The 27,888-nt window shown below is 41.4% G+C and overlaps 1 protein-coding gene across 3 annotated transcripts in view; it reads left to right on the forward strand.

Moving 5' to 3' along the window:
* The window catches only part of TMEM255B (transmembrane protein 255B), a 106,321-nt gene that overhangs the window by 53,645 nt on the left and 24,788 nt on the right, over nt 1–27,888 (forward strand). For all 3 annotated transcript variants that reach the window (XR_006278793.1, XM_038371897.2, XM_038371892.2), the window contains exons 5-6: nt 20,707–20,787; nt 25,865–25,950. Coding sequence is in view for 2 of the 3 variants with exons in the window: in XM_038371897.2 (XP_038227825.1) it covers nt 20,707–20,787; nt 25,865–25,950 (167 nt within the window). In the remaining variant the exon portion in view is untranslated. The remainder of the gene's footprint in view (nt 1–20,706; nt 20,788–25,864; nt 25,951–27,888) is intronic.

Below are 27,888 nucleotides of genomic sequence, written 5' to 3' on the forward strand. Positions count from 1 at the left end.
GGAAGGAATTAAAACTGAACATTGCATTATGTAATGTTTGCATTGAAATGAATATACACCTTAAATATTACTGAAATCACAGCAAGGTGGACATCAAAGGGGAAAAAAGCTATGAAATGCATATCCATAAAAATGAACTCTTAACTTAAATAATTAAAGCATATTTTTTAAACTGCTGAATCACAACAATTGTACAATTGCTTATAAAGTATAACAGAATTTTGAGGATTTAGAACCTAAACTTGACCTGTTTGTCTTCTCTCTATACATATTGTATTAAAAGAATAATCAATAAGAAAAGGAGAAGTACTGAAACAGGCTATGTGGGGAATTGGGTAGTTGAGAGACTTGATGATGGGGATATGGAGTCTTTCATCTCTTGGTTCCCAGTCTGAATCAAGTCCAGTTTGGTAATGATCAAAAGTTGTTATACTCGTATAGCTATCTGGTGGCTGCGTGGTAGTGTCTGTACAGTTCTTAGGGGACACGTATTTATATCACAAAACCACAGCCTATGTTGGCAGTAACATTGGCCTTCGCTGCAACGTTTAGACATGGTCATGTTTAGAAGTGTTCCTTCCAGTTATTCAGCCATATTTGGGCCAGTGTTGTTAAACTTGCATGGTTACCTCTTGTCCTATGTAGTGGGTGACATTAGAAATGTAAAAAGAAAAGGAGTACTTGTGGCACCTTAGAGACTAACAAATTTATTAGAGCATAAGCTTTCGTGAGCTACAGCTCACTTCATCGGATTCCGCTGTAGCTCACGAAAGCTTATGCTCTAATAAATTTGTTAGTCTCTAAGGTGCCACAAGTACTCCTTTTCTTTTTGCGAATAGAGACTAACACGGCTGCTACTCTGAAACCTGTCATTAGAAATGTAGTAAGTATAACACTGCTACCCTGTGAAATGCCTGCATTTCTACAGCTGTGCAATTTTGATACCACTAACTGTTTTGAATTTGCAGCCACAATGATCATATATGTACTCTCTGCACACCCAGCATCAGCACGTGAGCAACCTGGGACTATGCAAGTACCTGAGTTCTGATTGCAGATGGTTTTACTGTGATGACTTAGTATTTGACTTTGTCATCTTAGCCAAACTTAGTCTTAGTTTGAACATAGTGGAAGGGCTGCCTGCCACCATGTTTTCTGAGCTTATTGTCCTGCAGCTCATTGTATCTTACATAGACAACTTTGGGAGATACATATTTTGAATATAACCATTTGTCTCACAAAGAGCTTGTGGAAATATTATCAGCCATATGGCATTTTTATTCCTTGAAGCTGAGAAGTCATCGTGGCAAATGATTCTGCAGAGTGGGGCATTTGATAGCCAGTGAATCTAGATTTACTTATTGTCTTGCCTGTAGGTAGTTGTATCTCTTTAGAGTATCAGGTAGGCCAGGGACTCTCCAACCTTTGCTATCTTCTGTTGTCTGATAGGGTCAGGTGCTGTCATGAGAACTGAGAGAGGTGCCCCATAATTCTCCATGACATCTGGAGCGTTACATGCCCAGATGGGAGGGATGGGACACAAGATGGATTTGTGTCTTGGCTGTGGGTTCCAGAGCTGCTGCAGCTGGGCTGCTGCCAGATGTGGGCATTTTAAATGAGGATCTTAACCACCACATGATTTTCAGATCATCTGGCAGAAAGCCAGCCAACTGCATTTTATAGCAGATGAAATTTATTTCTGGTGAAGCCTAGAACTGCTGGGTAAAAGTGAACGTCAATAGTACTGAAGGGGGAGAGGGACATTCCAGGAATCTGAGGGCAAAGTTGGATGAGTTTTTAGACTGGAAATTTATGGAAGTGACGGAAACTGACAAGAAGATCAAAGCCTATAGTGAAAGTTTTCCTTCAGCCCCCTGCGAGACACTGAATCAAACTGTGCCGTAGCTTGCCTCAGAATCAAAGATTGCTGGTGATAGCTGAGGTATGTTACCAGCCTCCCATTCTTCTCAAACACTGGGCCCAGAAAACTGCAGTCTGTGATGGGCTACAGGTGACTAAGTTACATCCAACAACGATTGAAATAATCAAACTCTGTCAGCCCTGTACCCAGGGCATAATGCAAGACACACGTTGGAAGTCTCAGGTGCAATGAAAGTCCCATGATAGTGAAGCTAAGATATTGCTGTCAGCAACATTGTGGAAGAACCCTACAAGGAAATTCACGTGCACTGAACAGGCAGAACCTCTTTGCAGTTTACCTATATGATGTGATAAGTAGGAGGGGAATGTGCTACTGGCCTATCTTTTAGCCATTGTGTGTGTCTTCTGAAGCCCAGGAACTGATGGATTTCTTGACACCATTAGGTGGTTATGCTTGGAATGGCAGGGAATTTCCAACTTTTTTCCCCTAAGGTTTTCTCTCTCCACATTACAGAAGCTGAACCAAAGCCAAGGAATGGCTATGTCACTTGGGGAGTTTAGCATTGGTCACCACATTGGTGCACAACTAGGTGACTTCAATCTCCTGGGTTCTCTCTCAGCACTGTTTGAGCATTAAGTTCATACAGACATACCCTTCAAATTTAAAATCATTTTGTACAATCTTTTAAGAACCCATTTGATAATATTCTAATATTCACCTTTCATCCAAAGGAAAAACAAATAGCTTTATTTCATTTCTAAAGAAGTTGTTACCTTGACGACTGGTAATAAAAAACTGAACTCAAGTCGCATGTAATTTCTAGCCTCAATTAAATTATTAAGCTTCCCTGGAGGAAAACCATAAATGCATTTTACTTTCTCTATGCTGATACATGATGCAAAATTATAGCTAATTACTTTTAATTTAGTTTCCATCCTGTATGACTCATTAATATAATGACATGGCATATACTATAAGATTTTTTTCAATGGAATCAGAACTAATTATTCCTAATTGAAGACTAACACTTGCTCATTTGTGATGTTTAGTTCCTATTAAAAGTCTTTATTTTCAGACGTATGCTTTTTATTTTTTGAAGTAGGCACTTACAGATGGCTTTTTTTTTTACTAAAGTGACGTTCTTAAAAGAAAAATTAGTGTAGGAGAATGTTTTAGTAAATAACTTAAAAATGAAGTGTGATAATTTAGGATACACTGCATTTTGAAGCTGATGCTCTTGCTACATAGAGTACGGTACTGGATTTCATACCTTTTATAGTACAATGGAAAACATATAGTGTCCTTCCCAGGCTGCTGCACAAATTAGATAGTGCCCTCTGATTTGTGCAGCAGTCTGGGAAGGATACTATATGTTATGTACCTGCTCCCACTGACTTAAATGACCGCAGAATCTGGCTCTTAATGCTGCCAGCAGGGCTGTTCCAATCAGTGGAAGCCTTTCTAGCAGGACAGGTGCTGAGCCCATTCAAATAATCATTTTAATACAGCCAAGTGCAGTTGTGCACCTAGAAACAAAGGGTGAGGTTCAGTTCTGCACCTCTAAGAGGTACAGCATAGAATTCACAGATCAGGAAGAAAAAGGGGCTAGGGTGGCTTTCAGCAACTTTTATGCCCTTCTGACCCAGGAGAGGGCCCTGGTATAATTTAGACATCCCTGGAGGCCTCTCTAAGTTACAGCAGCCTTCTTGGGCTGCCCTATAGGAATCTCCATAGTGCTGGTTGTTGTGGTCCTACCCCGATATGACCCTTCTTCTCACAGTCCCATCCTGGCACACTCACTGGACTGGGGTTTCTGAGCTCAGCCCAATATCTGTCTTCCACAGTGCCTGCACTGAGGAAATCCTCTCAGCTGATATGGGTTTTTTAGGTCCTTTTACACCATTCTGGCCCTTTTACTTGCAGTGAAGGAGCTAGAGGAGCGGGGAGGATCTCATTCAAAGAAGGGACTATGGTTATAGGATGGAGGGAGTGTATGACAAATTGAACACATGTTCCCATGCATGGCTGGGGCTAACAGAGCTAACATGGTCATTGGACATATAAGCAGGGGAATGTCAAGTAGGAGTAGGAAGGTGCTATTGCCACTGTATACAGCATTAGTGAGACCATTATTGGAATACTGTGTCCAGTTTTTGTGTCTGTCCATGCTTCGGAAAGGATGCTGACAAGCTGGAAAGTGCTTAGAAAACAGCTACAAGAATGATTTGAGGTCTGGAAAACATGGCTTATAGTGAGAGACTTATGCTCAGTCTATTTATTTTATCAGAGAAAAGGTTAAAAGGTGATTTGATCATGGTGTTTTAGTACCATTGTAAGGAGAGGATTTAGCAGAGATCCCTTTAGTCTAGCAGACAAAGGCATAATGAGATTCAATGGCTGGAAGTTGATGCTAAACAAACTGGAAAAGCAGACACAAGTTTTTAACAGTAATTATAGTTAACTATTGAAACAACTTTTTTAGGGATGTAGTGGATTGTCCATCATGTGAAATCTTTAATGCAAGATTGTCTTACTAAAAGATCTGATATAGCTCAGCCAGAAGTTACAGACTCAATGCAGGAATCACTGAGTGAAATTCTATGGCCTGGCCAGAAGGTGGGCTGTGGTTAGAGCTGCCCAGGAAGCCTGGGCTGTTATGGGGAGCCCTGGACCCTTCACCTGTCCTGGATGGTGCACCCTGGGGGGCAGAGACACAGGTTGCAGGCTGCTTTTGGGCCCCGGCTCCTCGCCCAGGGCAGGTGGAGGGCCCTGGGCTCCCCACAGCTGCCTGGGCTCCCTACAGTCTAGGGTGACCATACATCCTGTTTTGGCCAGGACAGTCCTCTTTTTAAGGCCTGTCCCAGACGTCCCAACTTTTTTTGGCAAAATTGGGCATTTGTCCATCATCAGTTGGCAAGAGCAAATGGGACAAACGCCCAGTTTTACCAAAAAGGAACTTGGGACAGGGGAGAGGGGATCCGGGGACCCCTAGAAGGGAAGGTCTGTTTACAAATACAAGGAGCAAAGGAGCAGTGTGTGTATAATATTCAAAAGAGAAGGGGAATTTTGGCTGTCTAAAAGGCCCATTCAAATAGGGAAGGAAGGAATGAGCGTGAGAGCGGAGAAGAGAAAAGCCTAGATAGCTTATATATAATGTATTGGGCTGGCTGGAAAAGTCTTAAAAAAAATAGCTATGGAGAAAACCAACTATTTATTGAAGACAACAAAGGAACCAGGTATAGTTGGTGAACTTTTTATTTTACTGCCTTTATTGTTTTAAATGAGTTAGATCTCCCTATCTTATTGCAACAGGTTTAATAAAGAAAAACATGTAATGATTTAAAATACTTCAATTATTCCTGTGTAACTTAGAAACAGTATATAAATGTTCCTTTTTAAGTGGTTTGAGAAGCTGATGCAGTCAGAGTGTCTGTGCACAGGCTGTGGAGCCAGAAAAATGAGTTCTCTTTCTCACTAGGAGATGTTTGCTTATTGCATAACTTTGCATTATCTGAGTTTCCACATCATTAAATGATTTTTACTTACCTCCCAGCAGGGAGTAAGGATTAATTATTTAGGTATTTTATTAATTTTATTATTTTATTAATTATTTTATAAAGCAGCTTGAAGTTTAAAACCACTAAATATAAGCTACATATTTATTGGAAAAATACAGGATTGTAAGTTGCTCAGGGCGGGAGCCTTTTCTCTTTATATGCAAAGAATCAAACACTAATATAACATAGTGGCAGCATGGAAATATTTATGAATGAAAATAAATGGTTCAATGCACTAAAAATGTGGCTATATTAAAGTTGTCATTGTGTAAATTGTTTGGTTTTGAAGGCCAAGACTATAACAGGGTTCAAAAAAAACTAGATAAGTTTATGGAGGATAGGTACATCCATGGCTATTAGCCAGGATGGGCAGGGTATGATGTCCCGAGCCTCTGTTTGCCAGAAGCTGGGAATGGGTGACGGGATGGATCACTTGATAATTACCTGTTCTGTTCATTCCCTTTGTGGTACCTGGCATTGGCCACTGTCGGAAGACAGGATACTGGGCTAGATGGACCTTTGGGGTGACCAGTATGGCCATTCTTATGTTCTTATGAATTAATAACCCTGCTGATACTTGTGACGGTAGTTTTGGAGACTGTAGTTTTAGGTGAGTGTGGACGGCTGCAGCTGTACACATAATACAGCATTATGCTAGAGAACTCTGCTTAAGTGCCAAATATTGTAATAGCTGAGACATGAGGTTTATTATTAAAACAGTATTGTCTGTTGGTAAGTGTTGGAGACTGGGAGTCAGGACTCTTGAGTTCTCTAACTAGCAGTGATACTTGATTCACTTTGTGCTTGACTGTAGGCAATTCACTTAACCTCTGTGTGTTTCACTATACTCGTGTAAAATGCGGGGAAGGAAAGGGGCTAGGAGGGGGCAGCTCCACATGGGAGGGAGGGGAGAAGGAAAGGTGTGTGGGAGGGAGGAGGGAAGGAGAGGGGCTGGGGGGTAGGGGGGCAGCTCCACATGGGAGGGAAGGAGAGGGGTTGGAGGGGGGGAAGCTTCCTTCAAAATTCATCCTTTAAACAAATTTTCCACTTTGTTTTTTGGTACTTGAGTAACTTGAACATATATTTATTTTAAATGTTCATATTTGTCATGTATTTAGTCTTCATTGAGAAATACATGCTTTGCCAAGTTTAGAAAAGTTAATTCTAAAATGAAGGCATTATAAATTAATGAAAATAGTATACTGATTATACATGATACATTTTCCTTACTGGTTTGCGTGTGTCCTGGTGCAGTTATGTAGATGCACCCACACACCAGCCCACCGGTGCTTGTTGTTGAGCATTGACATGGTACATTTAAATATTCATGAACTTCTGAGATGTACTTGAACTTTGAAATTTTCAGTGATGATTCTAAGGAGACAGGAAAAAACTCACAACATCTGAACAATCAAGACAAACACATGAATTGATGAATTCATTACTCAATTTGGGCCATCTTAATTTATAGTAACATGGATTCATACAGTTAAGGCCAGAAGGGACCATTAGATCATCTGGTATGACCTCCGGTATATCACAGGCCAGTAACTTCACTCTGTTCACACTATATGGAGCACAATAACTTGTCTTTTACTAAAGCATAACTTATGTTTGGCTAAAGCACATCTTCCAGAAAGGCATCCAGTTATGATTTAAAGACATCAAGAGATGGAGAATCATCTATTTCCCATCCTGACTATTCCCCCACTTCCCTTCCCTACTTGTAAAACCCACATCCTTCCTCCTTCAGCTTCGATGCATGTTGTCTTCTTGCTTGGCTGTTGGGCTATGTTCAGGCCCTAATCTTGCAATCCCATCCATGTAGGCAGATCCTTTCACCCTTACTACTGAGACCTATTGACTTCACTGGGGCACTCTGTGAATTTGAGGGTTTACCTCAAATGTGGATATGTTTGCACGATCAGGGTCTTTGACTGAGAGTGTCTTGGAGCAGGCATCCGGCTTCCATTTGTTTTCTAAGCACCTTGCACATTTACAGGTCCTATAAAATAATAAGGGGGGACTTGGAGCATTTTATTTGGATATATGATCATTCAAGTAAATGCACTCACTAGTGCAGTGGTGAGCAGCCTGTAGCCCGCAGGCTGCATGCAGCCTGTCGGGGTAATCCGCTGGTGGCCCTCAAGACAGTGACCATGATTTGCTGTTCACAGCAAATGGAAGCTGTGGGAAATGCCGGCCAGCACCTCCCTGTGGCTCACGGCTTCCTGCAGCTCCCATTGGCCGGGAACGGCAAACTGCAGCCACTTGGAGCTGCAGGCGGCAGTGCCTGTAGATGGTCAGTGTAAACAAACTGTCTTGTGGCCAGCCAGCAGATTACCCTGACGGGCCATGGTCTGCAGGTTTCCCACCACTGCACTCGTATCTTCCTCTTTCCTTTTCTTTAACGTGAAATAAAAGCAAAAAGGAATTATAAATGTAAAAAACCTACCTTAATGCAACAAGAAGTTTTATATAATTAAAATATCAAAGTTGGGAACTTCCAGAGTTGTGGTTCCCACAACAACCATAACTTTGATTTCCCTGATTTATGTTTTTAAAGACTGAGTTATTGTAGTATTAGGAGGAGGTTTTTGTGGGGTTTTTTTTTTTTTTACTTAATATAGCTCTGTTATATTGCCAGCAATAGATTAAATAGTTTGAGTAATTCATGTGATTGGGTGATTGCTCAAATGACACAACGAAGTTATAATCAAGACACAGCACTCAGTTCACAGAGTGAACCCTATAATCAAGCAATGTAAGTAATCAAATATAATAAGCAATTAAACTTATAATTGCATGAAGTAACAACTAAAATCACAGCTCTGAGTAATATCATTCCACTTTAGTTAAAATACTACATTAAAGCCAAAGTAAAGAGCTCAAATATACAAAATTATTATTTATTATTGGCAGTTCTAAGGCCCCCCTCTTCCCTCCCCCGACTAAAATATCTAGGTGCTAATGCTCAGAAAATTAAAAACAGTATTTCCAGTGCAACCCTGAGGGCTTGTCTACACTTACAATGCTGCAGTGACACAGCTGCACCACTGGAGTGTTTAGTGAAGACGCATCCGACACTAACAGGAGAGCTTCACCCATCAGTGTAGGTACCCCCATCTCCCCAAGAGGCGGTTGCTATGTTGATGGGTGACGCCGTCCCGTCAACATGGGGCTGTCTACACTGGGGGTTATTTGGTATAACTGTCTCTCTCAGGGGGTCTTCACACCCCCGAGCAACGTAGTTATAATGACATACGTTGTCATGTAGACCAGGACTAAGAAGCCAGAGCTGCCTGTTGCTGTGCAATGTGTAACACAATTGTAACACAATTGGCAGCATTAGTAGCCAAACTGGAGGAGAAAAAGTAGCTCCATTGCACTTTCCCTCTAGACTCGCAGACATCCCTGCATTTAGCAGAGGCCCCCCTGAATGCAGGCAGTGGGAGAATGCACTGTATTAGGGGTTGGGGGCAGTCTCTGCATGCTCCCTCTGCATCCCCGACACGCTGTATCCAGGTAAGAGTCTCCCTAAGCTTCACGCTGTCCAGGATCTGGCCACATGTTGTTTTAAGGTCTCTTGGGAGTTTTGTTCTGAGGTCTCTTGAGAGGACTGTACCAGCTGATACACATATGCACGTTTGGGGGAAGATCCTGGCGACTACCATGGCAGTGCAAAGCAGCCGGAAATGTGGCAGCTCTGGCTCCATGTGGATCCTCATTGAAGGAGTTAGGGTACAGGAGGGGCTTCTGGCCTGCAGCAGGGGGTTCAGGGTGAGGGCTCCAGCCAGGCGGCACTTACCTCAGGCAGCTTCTGGTCAGTGGGCCTAAGGCAGGCTCCCAGCACTGTGGGCAGGCTCCCAGCCTGAAGCGACCAGCATGTCCTGTCCCTAGGTGGAGGTGCAGCCAGGCGGCTCAGTGTGGTGCACACTGCCCACCCCTGCAGTTGCCGCGTTCTACAGCTCCTATTGGCCATGGTTCCTGGCCAATAGGAGCTGTGGAGCTGGCACTCGGGGCACAGGCAGTGCACAGAGCCCCTGTGGCCACCCATGCGCCTAGGGGCTGGACATGCTGGCTGCTTCCAGGAGCCATGCAGAGCCAGGGCAGGCAGGGAGCCTGCCTTAGCCCCGCTGGGCCACCGACCAGACTTTCAATGGCGGAGCTGGGGTTTGAGCACCCCCTGGGCCCTGAGGAAGCCAGCGCCTGTGGGAGCCATCATTGGGGTGAGCTCGCTCTCTAGCCCCAACCTCTTCTAGGACCTCCCCTCCATACCAGGCTGAGATTAGAGTGGCAATGCTGGTGTGGAGGGTGCAGCAGGCATAACATGTAAAATACCACAGGCATGATAATGTATGAAATTAACAAACCAATAGAGTAATTGGCCCCACCTCTAAAAAGATGTATTAGAATTGGAAAAAGCACAGAGAAGGGAAACAAAAATGATTGGGAGTATGGAACAGCTTCCATATGAGGAAAGATTTAAAAGATTGGGACTATTGAGTTTAGAAAAGAGAGGACTTAAGGACGGACATGATAGAGGTCTATAAAATCATGAGTGGTGTGGAAAAAGTGAATAAGGTTGTTTACCCCTTCCCATAACACAAGATCCAGAGATCACTCAATTAAATTAAAAGGCAGCAGGTATAAAACTAACATGAGGAAGTAATTCTTCACACAATAAACAGTCAACCTGTGAAATTCATTGCCGGGAGTGTTGTGAAGGCCAGAAGTATCACTGGGTTCAAAAAAGAAATTAAATAAGTTCAGAGGATAGGTCCATCAATGGCTATTAGCTAAGATGGTCAGGGATGCAACTCCATGCTCTGGGTGTCCCTTAACTTCTGACTGCCAGATATTGGGACTGGATGACAAGGGATGGATCACTCAATAAAATGCCCTGCTGTATTCATTCCCTCTGGGGCACCTGACATTGGCCACCGTCGGAAGACAGGACACTGGGCTAGATAGACCTTTGGTGTGACCCAGTATGGCCGTTCTTATGTTTTTGAGATGGCACCACCATACATCACACACTCGCTCCCCACCCATCAGTTGCAAAACTTAGCTCTGCTACTGCTTGGCAAGGTTTCTTACAGGTTATGTCCTTGCCTCTTTCACTGGGATATAATTTCCTGTCCCTTCAGGAGCACGAGGTGATCATGATGAGTTCTATGATGAATGTTCTGAATTCTTTTTTCTTTCCCAGGGATTTGTCTCCGGGAGGGGAAATTATGGTCCATAGCTAGTAAAAGTGCAGTTATTTGGACTGAACTCTGTCTGTTGTTTTTATGTTCTCCTATTCTCTAAAAGCACAAAATACCCAATAAACTGGCTGTGTGTTTGTGACTGACAATAAATTGGGACGCTGTGATGCTACAAAACCAAAAGCCCTGGAAGTGAAATATGCAATTGAAAGGAAAGTGTGGAAGTCCGTGAACATTAAAGGATAAGGTCACTAGGATTGTGTAGAGAAGTTTGAAAGAAAATAATTGTGAAAAATCTGCCCAGAGGGGAAAAAAAAAACAGAGTAAGGCTTTCTGTGGGAGGAAAAATTAACTTCTCTGATAACTTGTACCTTGTTTTTGTTCTGGCCGTTCTACCAGAACAACTCTCTCTCTAGTTGTTATTTTATTCTGGCTAATACCAAAGGTCTCACTGCTGTTCTTACCCTACCTGACATATCAGTTGCTTTTGAGTCTGAGCATCACTCTCTTCTCCTTCATTGCCTGGGCACCCACATCTTGCTAACTCCACAGCGCAATGGTTTTCTTCCCTACTTAACATGACTACTCTCTCAGGTTACTCCAGGATAGTAATTCTTTTTTCTCTAAATTGGTATCCCACCAGCCTCTGTTCTTGTTCCCCGTAACTTTTTCTTCATATTTTGCCCTGCTTGTCAATGTTCTCTCTGCTGACAGGCTACAAAGTTATGGGCCAGTCTCTGGCTATGGTTAAGGAGCGTACTGCAAGGCTGAGTGGAGGACAGCAAAGGGGTGTGTGCAAAAACAGCATACAGCATATATTTGCATTCCCAAAATCTTGCTGCTGTACATAGGATGGGCCCCCCCCAGGTATCAATTAGAGTAACCTCAAAGCTAAGTCATTGCAAAGGTGCTGCAGAGAGCCTTAGAATCAGGGTCTAAATTTTTCAATCTGTTTGACCAATATTTGTGCAAAAAATGTAAATATGATATTGATCAGCTGAGAGAAGCCTATCATTAGCACAGTAATAAGATTCCCTACCCCTCTGGAATTAAAACGGAGCACGTGCTGTCTTGAGACCTATTGCAAAACTTTTCCCACACATTATATCTCTTAAAATAGAAAAGGGAATAGGAAAGGTCTGATTTCTAAACAATGAGTGAGATTCTATTGGCAAGCCATTTTCTGAAACTTTCCTGCTACTCATGGGACCACCTGTGCTTCTCACTCTCATAAGTAACAGATTTTTCTAGTCTGATACTGCACGCATTTGAGGGTAGAGATTGACCTATTAAAAGGCCACCTATTACTACAGAGGTACTCTGGTACTATAGTGATGGAGGTAAGATAGATGGGTAGATAGAGAGATAGGAGAGGAACAGTGTGAGTGTGTGGGTTTCATTTTTAAATTACAAGAGATTCAGAAACCATCACAATATATTTAAGTACTTTATTGTGCTTCTCTGTCCATCGCATACCATTATACGTGTCGGTGCCTGTACTACATTCTAAAAAGCTAGCCTGTCATTTTTGCTATTCTGAATTGGACTAGTTCCAGTGCTGAAAGCAGAACCAATGCTGTGGTTTTAGTAACCTCATTTCCTCATAAAATAGATTTATTTCCCCATCATTCCTAGGAATGATTTATCTTCCATGCTGCACTTTCAAGGGCCTCTTTTTACAATTCCTATTTAACTTGGCAGGCTGGGTCCTTCTCTTCTCTTGACACTTTAGACTATTAAATAATCATTTAAGCGCTTTCTAATCATTTGGCACTTAAAGAGAGCTAGTGCACAGTATTTTAAGAGTATTGGAATGGACACGGGGTTGAATATGTTTGATTAAACATTTCTTCCAGGTTTTTGCTTCTATTTAAAAGAATGTTGTGGAAGTAATTTGCATTAAATTGTTCATCTTCATTGACCAATTTAAACAATAACATGCACTGCATATGTGTGCGCACTTTAACACACTATACGCTTTTGGTCTGAGCAGTCCCACCTTCCATTGGAGTCAAAAGAAGGTGCTGGTACTCATCATCTTTGAAAATCAACAGCATCTTTATTAGCAGTGTCTTCATTCTTCCCTCCGCTATGTTGTTGGTGTTCTATCTCTTCTTTCTCTGCCATTTGCTAGTCGCTACTGGATGCAATTCTACAGAGAGCCTCCTTCACAACAGATGCAGAATCCTTGCAAATGCAAATTAAAACTGAAGTGTCATGCTTCTAACACAAAGAAAAAGGGCTAGATCCTCTGGTCTGTGCAGGCCAAGACTGGGAATGGGAAGGGAAAAACAGAGCCGATTTAAAAAAAAAAAATGCAGCAAAAATATCATGGAAATTTTTCAAAAAATGTTCAGCAAAAATTCATATTTTAAAAAAATGTTGACCCTTTAAGCTGGCAAAAATCAGCAAATTAAAAAGAAAAGGGAGGGCTTTATACTGTAAAAAGTTTTCATTGACATTTTAAGAAATTTTTTTTCCCTAACAGTGCTAGGGAGAAGCAAAATAAAGGTGGCTTCATGTCATTTTTATGCCCCCCCCCATTACTGTACCAATAAATACCAAGCTACTGACTCTGCAGAGAATTATGGGTGCAAATCATGGATTCTGGGACATCAGCAAGAAGAGACAGCCCTGTTCCTCTGTTTCCACCCTCCCGTAGGCTTCCACCTTGCCTACTTTTTGAGGGGCATGAAGGAGACATGATGGTGGTTCAACCAGTGTTAACTGCCACATGGATTCCTGCCTGGAAAACCATTGGGGTAAAGTGAGTGTGACACACAGAGAAGCTGCTTCTCAGCTGATGTACAGAGCTCAAGGCGAAATGGTTCTGTGGGATTAGGTGAGAAGTGGGATTATGTCGTGACAACCTCTTTTTGAGACGTTTCCCTCACTCACTAATTTAGTTAGTCCCCAGTATGACACAAAATGAAGGGGAGCATGAACCGAAAGAAAGAGAGAAAAGCCCAGAGTTAATATTCTGTGGCTTCTAGCCTTTGGTTGAACTTTACTGTACTGGAGATGATGCATATATTTTCCTCTAGAGGGCACATATGCTCTGCCTAGTATTGAAACTGCAATAATATTTTAAAGTAACACAATTCTATTTTCAAATGTTATGTAAAATGATTACTTGGTTAAATTGATTTCATTTGTTTATTTAAATAAAGTTCAGTTGTAGCAGCACCCATGGTTGCTGGGATTTATAGTTTTATGTACTACAAGTTAATAGTACATTTGAAAATATAGTTTTCTGCACTACCATTTTCAGAGCAGGTTGGACAAACACCTGTCGGGGATGGTCTAGATAATACTTAGTCATGCCTTGAGTGCAGGGGACTGGACTAGATGACCTCTCGAGGTCCCTTCCAGTCCTATGATTACTGGCAGTGCATTCTTTCTGTTAATTTACCAGGCGGCCAAGGTTTCTTTCTAGAAGATGTGCGACCAATATTATTGTTTGTTTGTGCATTTTATTTTCTTGGGACCTACAAGGGCTAAATCCTATAATGTTCCGGTGGCATGGAATGGGAGGGAGAGTTCAGGGGTTCACAGTTTTTACTTATTTCCCCAGCAGTGAAATTATGCAAAACATTTTTTTTTACAAGAGTACATGAAAGGGTCTGTTTTTACTGAAAAAAATTGCAAATTGCAGACTGAATTTTGTACATCTCTACACAGAACTTCAGGAAGTAGAAGCTGAAAATAATTGTCAGAGAACAGTTTGTTCATGGTTCCACAACGTATAATTTTGTGCTTAAATTAGTGGTTGTTGGGGCCAGGTGTACAAAGGGGGGTAGAAAATTCTATTCCTATGAATTATACCCTCTTTATGACAACATTGAAAATTCTATCCTACATATTCAACCCAGATATTCACTAATTCCTGCTGGTGATAGAGAAGAGAAGTTTCTTGTAACATTTTAAAAAACACAAGATTTTTATTTATATATGAATCCAGAAAAATTAGGGAATTGATCATTCATAAATCACTGAGATTTTCTAGACATTACCTTATTTAGCAGCCACACATCTTCCTTTGAGCTTTGTCCAAATGATTTAATGTCCTCTTGCTAAAGAAACAGGTTTTTGATCAGAGAGATTTAGGAATGGCAGGAGCTCCAGAACACTTCCCTTCATATTAATTTAGTTTTTATACTAACTGAACACAAAGGCATCCTGCCCATTTTGGTTGGCAGATGATTTTGGAATTCACACTTATGTTTGCCCTGCTGCAGTAATGATGAGGTAACATACACCTATGCATTTGCATGTATGTTTCCAAAAAGGCAACAGCCTGATCTTGAAGAGAATTAGAATAACTAGAAACATACAGATATGTGTTTGGAACCAGAGTTTTTAGTTGTTACACCGGAAAACTATCTCTGGAGAATCTTGCCTTATCGTGTGTGGTTTTAGAATTACATCATCTTGAAAAATCTTGGCTACTATCTGTAATGTGATCACAACTAAACTCAAGAAGTACTCAGTGCAAAGACCTAACTTATCAGCAAGAAACAAATGAGAGCTTCTATAGCCATTAATCCAGTATTGGAGGATTTAAAAAAAAATAGAAAAACAAAGTAGAACTTGGTGTATAATCATTTTAATAAATAATGTTTCACATCTTCAACATGCTGCATAAGCATTACTTACGAAGGTTTATGCTTGCTACAGCCTTCAGAAACTGTAAGATGGGGCTCAGACAGAAAGAACATGGAATTTTCTTTGTATTATCTACTATATGTATGTTTTTCCCTAAGGAAACAAAAATTGGGATAAGAAAACCTGTATTCCATACCTGAGCTAAAAAACCAAACAAACCAACTGTGCCAAATCTGCTGGAGATGTTGTTCAAAGGCTATTTTATCCTTCAAAAATTGCAATGGGATGCTGCCAGCATCCAGGAGAACATGGGTTTTGTGCCATGTGCTTTTAAAAACAGCAAATCGACCAAACCAAAACCGTATGCACTTGGGCAAGAATCTTCTCTTTCTGGGGTTAACTCTTCTCTCCCAGCCTTCTGTTTGTCAGATGTATGTCCTAATACGTGCGCCAAACTCCAAAACCAAAAACCAAGATGGAAGAGGGCTACAGTTCAATCCCTTTGTGTCTGAAATTGTTTACAAAGGCTGAGACTTTTGTGATTTGGCAGAAATAAATAGGAATTGAGCATCCATGTCCCTTAGATGGTTATGGAAATCTCAGCCTAAAATGTAAATCATAAGAGGTCCCTGCAGGATCCAGGCCAATGAAACCCCAGAAGTTCACAGGTGCTTTTCAGCTGCCTCATCTTGTAAAATGCTAAGGCAAAATCATGGTCCCATTGAGCTCAGTGACAAAACTCCCCTTGACTTCCCTGGGGCAAGGATTTCACTCCGAGTGCCCTGTGTTGAAAATAATATCAGTGGGAATGTAAATACGCTCAGCACCTTGCAGGATCAGGCCCCATGGCGAACTATGTCGTTCCATCTTTGCAGGATCATGTAATAGGGTGCACACACAGTGCTATTCTTTCCCTTCCCATTGTTTTTCAACAGCAAACAACATTGTTGGGGTAATGCCCTTTTAACGGGAGATGGTTCAGAGTGGGCAGATTGGAAAACAGCACTAGTCATAGACCTGCTGAGGAGTGCACAGGTGAAACCCTGATTTACTTACAAGATTAAGCTGAATTTTGTCTAGCTATTTAGTTATGTGCCTCAATGAATTAATTTTCAAGAAAAATTGTCATTTTTCCCAGTACTCCGGGGACTGGAAAAGAGTAGTTCTTAGCTCATGCTAAATATACATGTTGTTGTTTGTATCACCATAGCATTTAGCTGCCCTAGCCATTTCTTCATCTCTCTGTGGGTAAATTAAAGAATGTTTTTTTATAATATGTCAATGGCATTTTTACTGCGTGTGTATAATGTGCACACACTAAAAATGACATCAGTGTGTTTTAAGGTGTTTTTAATAGAATCTCTTTAATTTATCTTCAGTACTATTTGGGCATGTAACAAAAGGATATTCTTGGTGTGAAATGTTAGAGTTAATGTTAATAAGTTAAAATAATATGTATTGGAGTATAAGAGTACACATACTGTATTTCTGCAAGTGTTGCTATACATATTAGTGTCAAGGATTGGTAGTTATCTCATATGCATATGCAGGCTGCAGATAGCAATATAAAGAAGTCAGACAACACTTTTATGAGCAGTCCAGTAGGAATACTTTCACGGCTTTAAAACATGGTTCATTTTCCTTTGTCATTACATGGAGCAATAAAATCATTTAAGTGTTAATAAAGCATGACATACTGTAGGATAATTTTTAAACACTTTTTAGTGTCTCTGTGGTTATATTCTATGTGCCTCTTAATCTTCAGGCAGACCGCATTGTATATGAGCAAGTTTAAAAAAAAAAAAAGTTAAATCATGGTTCTTATTGATTTTCAGCAGCCTTAATATACTGCACAATCAAACCTTGATGACTGCATGCCTCGTTTATTGATTTACAGTGGCCACCACAAGTCAAAGGCCTGATCGTTTTCCCCATACAACATTCCAGTAGAACAATGATTATTTTGAACCGTTTGGTTAATCACCACTGTTCTGCTCCTCACCGGCGCAACCAAGCAGTGTGGTCACATCAAGTGCCCCCTCCGTGGCCAAAGCAATAGGGAGGAGATTAGCAATAATTTTTTTGTTATTAAATAGGAAAGAGACGTAAAGGGTAGGAACATCATGTGAGCTGGGAGAATAGAGTCAGAGGCCTCTTCCTATGTTTGGTGCTGGAAAAGGGGGAATTCTCTCACTTCCTCTAAAAATATGTAACATCAGCTGTGTTTGACAACATTAGCACTGAGTATCTCTTGGAAGCCTTCTGACAGTGCAAGGTATTAGCACAAAGAAAGGTTAGCTCCAGCACTTTCCATTATCACATATGAAGCTTGCTTCTGCTGTGGACATAACGAATGGCAATTTTTAATTGTTACCTATGTCTATATTGGGAGCAAGCGTCATTTCTCTTGGTGTTGTGCTCCTTTTCAGCTCTGTTCACTACTCTCTCTCTCTCTCTCTCTCCTCCCCACCCCCGTCCCCAAGCAGTGAAAGAAGTTACTGCTACAGCCCAATGTTTTCCCAGAGTAGAAAAATAATATCCTTCTAGTTTACAAATGCTAGAAACAACATGTTATTTCCATCACTCTGGTATTTCCTGTTCCTCCAAAGAATAGGAGTTATTGAAGCGATTCATTCTCTACTTGTGTGGTATAAACAAATATTATTGGATGCAATGTTAGGCTTCACCCAACCCTTAGGCCAGTTGTCTTCAAGCTATTACTTTAGCTTGCCAGGGTAATCAGAAGGTCAAAGCAAGTAACATGACGAATGAGCTGTATTAATCTACCTGTCTAGTTCCTGCAGGGCTCTGCATTTTCTCTGATTGCTTTGTTGGGTTTTACAGATTTATGCAGTTCATTATAAAATAATGAGAGCAGATCTTAACTAGCACAGCCCTAGCTTAAGCTGCCAGTTTACACCTGGTTTCAAAACCTGTTGAAACCAAAGCCGCCACAGTAAAGGACAGGTGAGGGAGGGCTGAGTTTCTTCTAATGGGTTACGAGTCCTTTGCATGTACATTCGCAGGAAAAGAGGGTTTTGGTGGATAATGGTGTTCACGCCCCTTTACTTGAGGTGCTCTCGCTGACGCTCTGTGATAAAGCTGTCTCGAAGCTCTTCAGTTGCCTGGACTAGGGTTCAGCAACATATTTAAAAACCTGCATGGCAAAATGCTGGAATTTTTTGTGTGCACCAGCTTCATTCAGACCTACTCCTCCCACACTCTGCTTTGCTTTGTGAAATACAACTGGTGAGAGAGATCTGTGCAGTCATTAAATCCCTCCCCTGCACACCCACAATCCACAAAAGGGATTTAGGGGTTATGACGCTCATTGTCACAATGCCTAGCTTTTAGGTGCCTAGAAACCTCAAGTGAGCTGTAGCTCACGAAAGCTTATGCTCAAATAAATTTGTTAGTCTCTAAGGTGCCACAAGCCTCCTGTTCTTTTTGCGAATACAGACTAACACGGCTGCTACTCTGAAACCAGGAACAACACTGTGAGCCACAAAGCCTGAGTTCAGCACGGAGGCTCCCCATACAATGAATGGGGAGAGAGAGGGGCCTTAGAATGGGATCCACACAGGAGCTGCCTAAACTATCCAACGAAAGATGTCGACAAGAGGGGTGTGTCCTGAACAGCGAGTGCCCCTCTTGGAGTTTGGCACCTCAGTCCAGGCTGGAGGGAGGAACTTATATCTGCTTGTGATTCCCACACCAGGGGAAGTCAGGCATTCAGCTGCCTAAGTCATGTGCAGGGCCCAATCCAGTAGGTGTGCTCAAAGTCTTGCTAATTCTGCACAAAGCAGGGGGAGGAGGGCCCCTCTGAAAACCTTTAGCCAGGTGGTTCAGATACTCATCTGGGATGTAGGAGACCCCTGGCTCAAGTCCCCCTTCTGCCTGATGAATAGAAGATGGGATTTGAACAGGAATCGGCCAGCTCGCAGGTGAATGATCTAACCACTAGGCTATGGGATAGTCAGAGGTGGGGCTTCCTCAGTCTCTCCTGTTGAAGCTGTTCCACTTCAATTATATAATTAAATAGGCCAGAGATATTGTTCGAATGACCAGTGGTCTGAGCACTCACCTGAGGGGTAGCAGGTCCCTGTTCAACTCATTTCTCCTCATCAGGCAGCGGGGGGGGGCTTGAATTGGGGCTCTCCCACATCCCCACATGAGTACCCTAACCATTGGGCTACAGGTTATAAGGGAAGTCGTCATCCTCTGAGCTATTTTGTGTGAACTCACCAAGGGTCCCAGTCTGATAGGCAGCCTCTGAGCATACCTACTTGAGTGGGCCCCACATGCCATTTAGGTGGCCAAACAGCTATCTTCCCAAATGCGTGCATCACTCTGGGTCAAAGGAAGGAGATGGGTACTTGGATACCTCGAAGAAGGCAGCAGAGTACATGCTCAGAGGCAGAAATATAGGCAGTAGGGAACTTGTATTGCAAAAACGTAGGTGCTGAGTGACTTTAAGCACCCACGGGGTTAGATGGCAGCTGAACAGGTGTTTTGTTGATTGCAGTAATGCCTAAAAATGGGATTTAGGTGCTAGTACTTTTGTGGATCCCACTCATAGTCCTGAATTTATCAGAGACCTACATCAGTAGCCTTCAAGTAGTCATTTGCTAACTGGCTGCTGCTTGAAGCATGCCCCTCCCTGCCAGCCGGTGGATATTCCTGTGAGGCTTTCCCTTTGTGTTATCACTGAGGAGATTTTTGCATCAAGAAAATGTAGTAAATTTGTATAGTGAATATATTTGAGAAAATCACAATATTTTTGCAGATATTCATGAACAGAAAAAGAGGCAAGTATTTATTCACTATGAATTATGAACTTAGCTCTAGATTTTCTCCTTCATATCGCTATTGTCTTTTCTTCAATTTAGTTAGTTAGTCAGTTTACGAGAAGAGTTAGCGCTTTGGGGCCCTATAGTATGAAAAATTGAGTGGTATATTTAAAGATCCTATTCTATTTTCCTCTGTTTTCTCTATGGCAAAAGATTCTTAAAATCTTTAAAAGTAAGGCATTGTATTTTAAAATAAATTACCAAATACTTTGTTAATTCTAAAATTAATTGGATTAGATTTTATACGTGGGAAAATAGTGGCCGTACTGTTCTCAGAAGAGTATGTTATTCATCTGACCTCTGTGTGGAAGAAGGCAGTAGGGAGGAAAAAAAGGTATTAAGTGATTGAGATGCTGGTCCGTCAAAGGAGGCCATTGGGTCAGAGAAAAATAAATTATCCGTGCACAGTCTAGAGGTAGAGCAGGCAAGGGAAATGTAACCTTTTGCAACAGATTTCTGATCAGATACAGATTGGAAAGCAGATGGCATTGCAGTGCACTTAACTGGTCACCCAACATGTTCCTTTGGCAGTGGGGGATGATATTATGATGGCACAGTTATTCCGGATTAGATACTTTCATTAATATTTTTTCTCCTTGCAGGACCCTAGGCCTCTGTACACTAGAAGGTGTCAGTTTTATTCAAGTGGAATAGGATTCTTATATGATGCCTACCAGACAGAGGTAAACAAAATGATATAGCTCATTCATTTCCTTTGTGACATTCTGAGGGGTTCATTAGAAGCCCAAATGTTTTCCCCCCCCAATAGCACCCTCAATAATTTATTTCTCAGAAGGTCTTTGTGAGTTGACTATAATATTTATATCACATATAGCCATTCTCATTCCATCTTTATTACATAATCCTCCGAGGAGGTTTTGCTGCCTGGACTATTGTAGTAAATATCTAAATTAATAAATTTGCATTAGCCAGAAAACTTCAAATCTCTACTGTAATCATCTAATATAAGCCAAGAATGTCCATATTCTGTATTCAGCTTCCCTTTATTATCTCAACCATATTAAAATGGCAGGAAGAATAACCGCACCCAAATAGGTTGCCTCCTGAAAAATCTAGACTTAGTTTTTTCCCTCCCTATGTTCCTTAGTACTGCTATTCATTCTGTGTTTTTTCCCTCAAATGTGGGATTCCAAACTGGTGGTATCAAGAAGGAAATAAAGCAGAGTAGAACTGAAAATAGACACAGTACTAGGGCTTACAGGAAGCCAGATATCCGTAATCACAGTTCTTTCCACAGCTCTGAATAAGCTTATGAGAAATGTTACTGTTAATATTAGACAAGTCAAGTCTTTTACAAGTATAAATGAGTAAAGCAGTTGGAATCAGAGCATTCTGTAGTTTATTTAAGAAAATATATTAAAGGAATATTTTACTGATCTTCTTGCTGACCTATCTAAATAAGATATAGGACCTGTGTCAGCATCGTTTCCCATCATTTTAATTCCCTCTTCTCCCCACAACATAAAAAATACCAATGATATGTCTACCAAGTAAACAGAACTATTTCTCTGCTAAAGTGAAGTTGATTAAGCTTCCCTGTGGATTTTCTCATGCAGACCACTTGATTCTAAAAGGCATCAGAGATATTAGCTGATGTCTCAAGCTCCTAGGAATGTATAAATTTGAGCAGCTTTGAGATCTTTGCCCTCTTCTGGCAAAAAAAAGTAATACGGGTTTAAAGCATGTTTAGTTTAATGCCCTTGTAATAAATTCTTATCTGGTTGCCCAGTGACATGTTTTTTCCAACTGAATTGATCTGGATTTCTGTACACTAATCCAGAGATATTGATCCACAGCTGTCAAGTTTAACTTTTTTTTTTATTTTAGCCAGCTGGTTACCAGCTGGCATGACCCATGTTCCATGCAAATTTCTCACCAAAAAGGCAGATTATTTGCTTGATGCAATTCTCCTGAGCACAAGTTTCCTTAGAAAAGCCATTGATAGCATGCAAGTGATACGTAACTGGTGGAGTTTTCTTGTTTCATTTCCTTCCTTTAGCAGAAACAGATGGAATTTGATTTTCTTGCAATTACTCTGACGCGAGAACATCTCTTAAATTGGTGTTGAGGGCATGAAGAGGCACAACCAGGCAAAACATGAAAAAGATAATAATCTGGTCTCTGAAATGAAGGAATGGGACTTGACATGCAGAATAACCACAAGTGGCACATGATTTAGTGCCTGATTCTGTCCCTTTTGCTCACATTGAGTATTTATTTGTTTGGATTTATTCACTACTCTCATAAAAAGGAATGCCTGTTCTTGGCACTCCAAGCACATTTTAGAAATGCAGTTTTAAAATAGACAACTCCTGTAACCCTCTCATCCAATAATTAGCAAATATCATAACACAGAAGCTGATATCTTCCTCTAACATACGCCCAAACTCTTTCAGACAGGGCAAATGTAAGGGCCTTGCAGCACGCCTTGAATGTTGACAAACTAGGACAATTTCAAACCAAGAGTGAGTCCCAAAGCCACAGGATGATTGCAGAGAATGGCTTCCCAGGTACCACACCTCTCTTGTACAAATGGGGCATCAACTCTGGAGTCCCTCCTGATCTCGACTCTGGCAGCATGGCATAAGGAGAGAGGTAGTCTTTGAGATACATAAGTCCCAGGCCAACACAAACATATGATAGGGTAAAACCAACCAGCAACTTAAATTTTACCTAGTTGCCAATAGGTAGACAGCACACGTACAAAAGCACTAGTGTCATATGCTGCCAGGTAGATGCCCTCTGTAACAAGCAAGTGGCTAAGTTCTGCACCAACTTTAGTTTACAGATAGATATAAGATGCTGCCATGTGTCATGCAGTATAGTGGCACTTGATTAGACTGCAGTAGTTACTGAAACTAGTGGGTCTCCTCGTAAAGTAAGTTACTATTCAGTGTGAGGAAGGGTAGCAGAATCAGGCCCTTGTTGATTTATGCCTTCAGTTCAGGAAAGCACTTATGCATGTACTGAAGTCCCATTGACTTGAAGTAAAACAGGCAGAGGTAAACAAAACACACCATAACTCAGTGGGCTTGTGACGGAGTAAGATATATCTATCAAATTATGAATTCCTTTATGCATTGCAGCTTCCATCTTGGATTGTAACCTTCACTGTGACCTTCATTTCATAGTGTAACCTCCACTTTGGATTAGAGCATCCATTTTGTATTACAGACTGAACACATGAATACCTTGCCCAGGGCAGGGTTATTGTGAAATATACGAGACAGACACCTTACCCAGCAAAGGGGCTTGACGCCTGGTTGAATGAGTGTGATAGTTAAGTTAGCACAGAGCAATCAACCTTTGATTGTCTGTCAACTACTAGACCATCTTCATGGGGCAGTGGACTCTCTGCACATAAGCCAGGCTGGGGGAAGGGTCTAGAATTTCCCAGCTGAAGCACATGGGCAAAATAGGGACAGAGACTGCATTCAAGGGTGGGCTTCTTTGATCAGGAGGGCCAACCATCACCATGTGCCAGAAAACAAGCTTGGAAAGAGAGAAAAGGCAGGGGAGACTCTGCCTTGCCTGAAACGCTGACCAGATCTCAGGCTTTCGTTATTTTGCAAAGATTTCTAATTCTCTAGTGATTTTTTTATGAGTAAAGTCCCTTTGGCTAAGAAATTCCTTTGCTAAGCCTGTATTCCATACTTGCCTGTCACATTTTTCCTGAAGGGGTTAACTGAAACCCTCAAAGTGCCTACAGGAAGGTGGAACTCTAAGGGGGAATGTATAAGCAAATGTGGGAGCAGGGGGCTCGAGGGCTGAGGCGTTGGCTTCAGGGTCTAAGGCAGACAGTCTGTGGGACCCCACATCCCAAGAAAGGGGAGCAGCCATGAAGTCTGCCCCTAGGAATGGGTCCCAGAGATTCAGAGGTGGGAACAGTGACCAAGCTCTTCCCAGACTCAGGTGGCTTAGCATCATGTGAGATCCAGTGGTTGGGTCCACACAAACCAGTCCTTGCAAAGCGGGACTAGGTCAGGTTGTGACAGGACTCATGGAGCAAACTCATTGACTTCGATGGTATGTAGGTTCATACTTAAAGTGAAGCATGTGCTTAAGTACTTTGCTGAGTCTGGGACCTATATCATGTTATGATGTTCTCTCAGTTAGCTTGTATCCATTGTATGGTGTCTTGGCCTACCCAAAGGCACGCTGCTTTTCTTTTTCTTTTCTTCTCCAGCCTCATCAGTTGTGGGCCCTGCACAAAGTCCATTGGTTACAGTAGGAGTAAGGTATTACTTAATGTGAGCTAGGGTGGTAGAATCAGATCCTAAACCATATGCCATTTGTTTGCTCTGCATATCAAGTCCTACGTCTGCATTTCAGTGACCACACTGTTACCTTTTTCAAGTTTTGGCTGTTATGCCTTGACCTCCTCTTAGCACCAATTTAAGAGATTAAATTTATGCATTTACTGTGAGGCAAAAACATCAAATTCTATCTGTTTCTGTCACTGACTTCCTTTGTTCTCTCCTTAGTCTTTGTGAAGCCCCTCCATTTTCATCCTCCCCCGTCTTCTCTGATTTTTTTTTTCTTTGAGCTGTTCATGTCTTCCAGAGTCACCATATTCTCTCAGGGAATAACATTATTGGATGGGCATGTGTGACAGAGGTCATTTCACAAATGCTTTTCAAAGGCAGCAATTTATTCCTAAGCATGTTGCTACCATCTCTTTCATGAGGAGAAAGGCTCCATTCACTAGTAAATGCTTTTTTCATAGTACAAACAGAACCTTTCTGAATGGTCACAGCATACTTAAGAAAGAAGGTAGCAATATTGTATTTTCCATACAATTAGCCAGTTTAACACTGACAGCGGTTCCAATATTTTGAAACTCTATTAATAAAGCTAAAGACCTCAAAAAGAAACTTGCCTATAAAATATTACAATGAGCCTGCTAGGTCAAATAGAAATGATGTATGCATATTACATTGTAAGGGTCATTAAAATGATCTCTTGTCTGAATAGAGGGTGCCTTGCATATGTCTGCATTTATATGTCAGTTCTCTAGAGTCCATAGTCTCACAAATGTATTCCAGAGCTTGCTGGAAATGGTACTCATTTGCTTAATTGCTTGGACTTTTTTCCTATTATATTTTGGTTTTTGTTCTAATTTTTTTTTATTCTGGTGTAATAAAAGCTGAAGGGAGAAGGAGTGAGACCTTCAGGAGACGCAAGGGGTTCTAATAGGTAGACAGAAAGACTTAATATTTACTAGAGAATATTATTATTCATATCTCTGGCAGCAGAAGGGGGTCTTAGTGTAAATGAGAATCAGGCCCATGATGATATGTTTAGATTACAAAAAATAAAAATGGTGAACAGATTTGATCAAATAAGTTCATGACAGCAAAACCTTATAACTTCTGGGGGAAAATATTTTCAGTACTTTTATGGTGCTTTAAACAAAAATGTTTCAATGCTGAAGACTCTGGCATCGGGTGGTTTGTACAGTTACTCTCCAGTTTCCAATCCAAAAGCAATGTTTAGATAACCTGATAGGTTATCAGATAAATAACCTATCAGTTATTGTATAATGCTGTAGTCTTTCTGTGGCCTCTTTGCCTGCTTCCTCTCCTTTGGGTGAAAGACAATTTTTGTACCAGTACAAGCACCTGAGAGTAAACCAAATGTGTTGCTTCTATGTGGTCAGTGGGATGACTTGTAAAATGGTGGCCAGGTCCTATAGCTACAGTACTTAGACTAAAGAATGGTCCCTTCTCTTATTCCCAGGTAACGTGTTATACCTTAAACAGCAAGTGCCAGCTGAGAGTAAAGAGCAATACATGCTATTGCTGTGACCTGTATAATTGTGAAAAGTAAGTACATGCAAGCAATACACATCTGCTCTATCAGAATGTTTGTTTGTTTGTACAGTATGTGTATTCTAGAGTACAGACCCTTTGCATTTAGGCCAGTATCCCAGGAATCAGCACACAGCTGGCTAGCAGGTTGTGCACTGGTGATAACCCTGTGTGAAGGCACAAGAATACTCCCCGCCCCAAACTGCAGAGCCAGTGCATGGCCAAAAGCCTCAATAGCACCCACGATGCCTGCAGCACCGTTCTGAGAGGAAGTGGGCCAGTGGATTCACATAATACAAATATGGCATTCAGCCACACAGTAGTTCCCTATGGTGAGGTCTGAACTACACCGGAGTGTGCATTTCCCAGATCCTGTTCTCCCCCCTCACAGACTTGTAGGATAAACTGTCTTTGGAGGCCCTGGTCACATGGTTTGCCCCTCAGTGCTCTTATTATTTCAGTAGGTTTTCTTTAAAAATTGTCTGTAGGATTTTGTTATGTGGCCACCAAAATAAATAAAGCACAACCTTGTAAAGATTCTTTGGGGAGCTTGCATTACAATTTTCAAATACGATTTCATGTGTTCACTGATCTCTGGGAAGCAAAATTAAAGGAAATATCGTTTTCATGTCAAAACTTTACATCATAGGCAGGGCCTTGGCATTTTCACAAGTATTTATGTGCTCAAGGGATTTTACTCAATGGCCATGAAGATAGGTATGGTATAAAGGAGAATGTTAATCCTATTTCCTAAAGATTTCCACTTTAAGTCAATCTTACCAAAACACAGGCTGAGAATATATAACAATGGAGGTGCCTGAATATGCTAGTCAAGTAACAATAGGTGACTACATCAGCCCTTGGAGAGAGGCTAGCCCAGATGGGCTCAGAGTGGTGGTGCACCAGGCTGACGTGGCCTCCCCTACCTGGCAGATAACACAATTGCCAAACAAAATAAACACATGAGATTTATTTCCAGCCTGAAGTTCCTTCCCAGTGCTTTCCTTATTGCACACATTTGCATCAGTACCATTGCAAGCAGCATCATTGACATAAGAACACAAGAACAACCATACTGAGTCAGACCAATGGTCCATATAGCCCAGTATCTGATCTTCTGACAGTGGCCCATGTCAGACGCTTCAGAGGGAATGAACAGAACATGGCAATTATTGAGGGATCCATCCCCTGTTGTCCACTCCCAGAGCATGGGGTTGCATCCCTGACGATTTTGACTAATAGCCATTGATGGCCCTATCCTCCATGAACTTCTCATTCTTTTTTTAATCCTGTTATAGTTTCAGCTTCACCACATCCCAAGCAAGGAGTTCCACAGATTGGCTGTGTGCTGAAATACTTCCTTTTGTTTGTTTTAAACCTGCTGCCTATTAATTTTTATTGGGTGACCTCTGCTTCTTGTTTAGCTGAAGGAGTAAATAACACTTCCTTATTTACTTTCTCCACCCCAGTCATGATTTAATAGATCTCCATCATATCCCCTCCACCCCTTAGTCGTCTCTTTTCCAAGCTGGACAGTCCCAGGTTTTTTAATCTCCCCTCATATGGAAGCTGTTCCATACTCCTCATCATTTTTGTTGCCCTTCTCGATACCTTTTCCAATTCTAACGTATCTTTTTTGAGATGGGATTACTAGAACTGCATGCAGTATTTAAGGTATCGGAATACCATGAATTTGTATAGAATCAGAGGGTTAGGAAGGACCACCAGGCTCATCTAGTGGCATTATGATATTTACTTTCTTACTGTCTATCCCTTTCCTAATGGTTCCAAACATTCTGTTTGTTTTTTAACTGTCGTTGCACATTGAGTGGATGTTTTCAGAGAACTATCCACAATGACTCCAAGATCTCTTTCTTGAGAGGTAGCAACTAATTTAGATCCCATCATTTTGCAACAGTTTGTTTTCCAATAGGCATTAGTCTGCATTGATCA

This window comes from Dermochelys coriacea, chromosome 1 (assembly GCF_009764565.3).
Source record: "Dermochelys coriacea isolate rDerCor1 chromosome 1, rDerCor1.pri.v4, whole genome shotgun sequence".
NCBI lineage: Eukaryota > Metazoa > Chordata > Testudines > Dermochelyidae > Dermochelys > Dermochelys coriacea.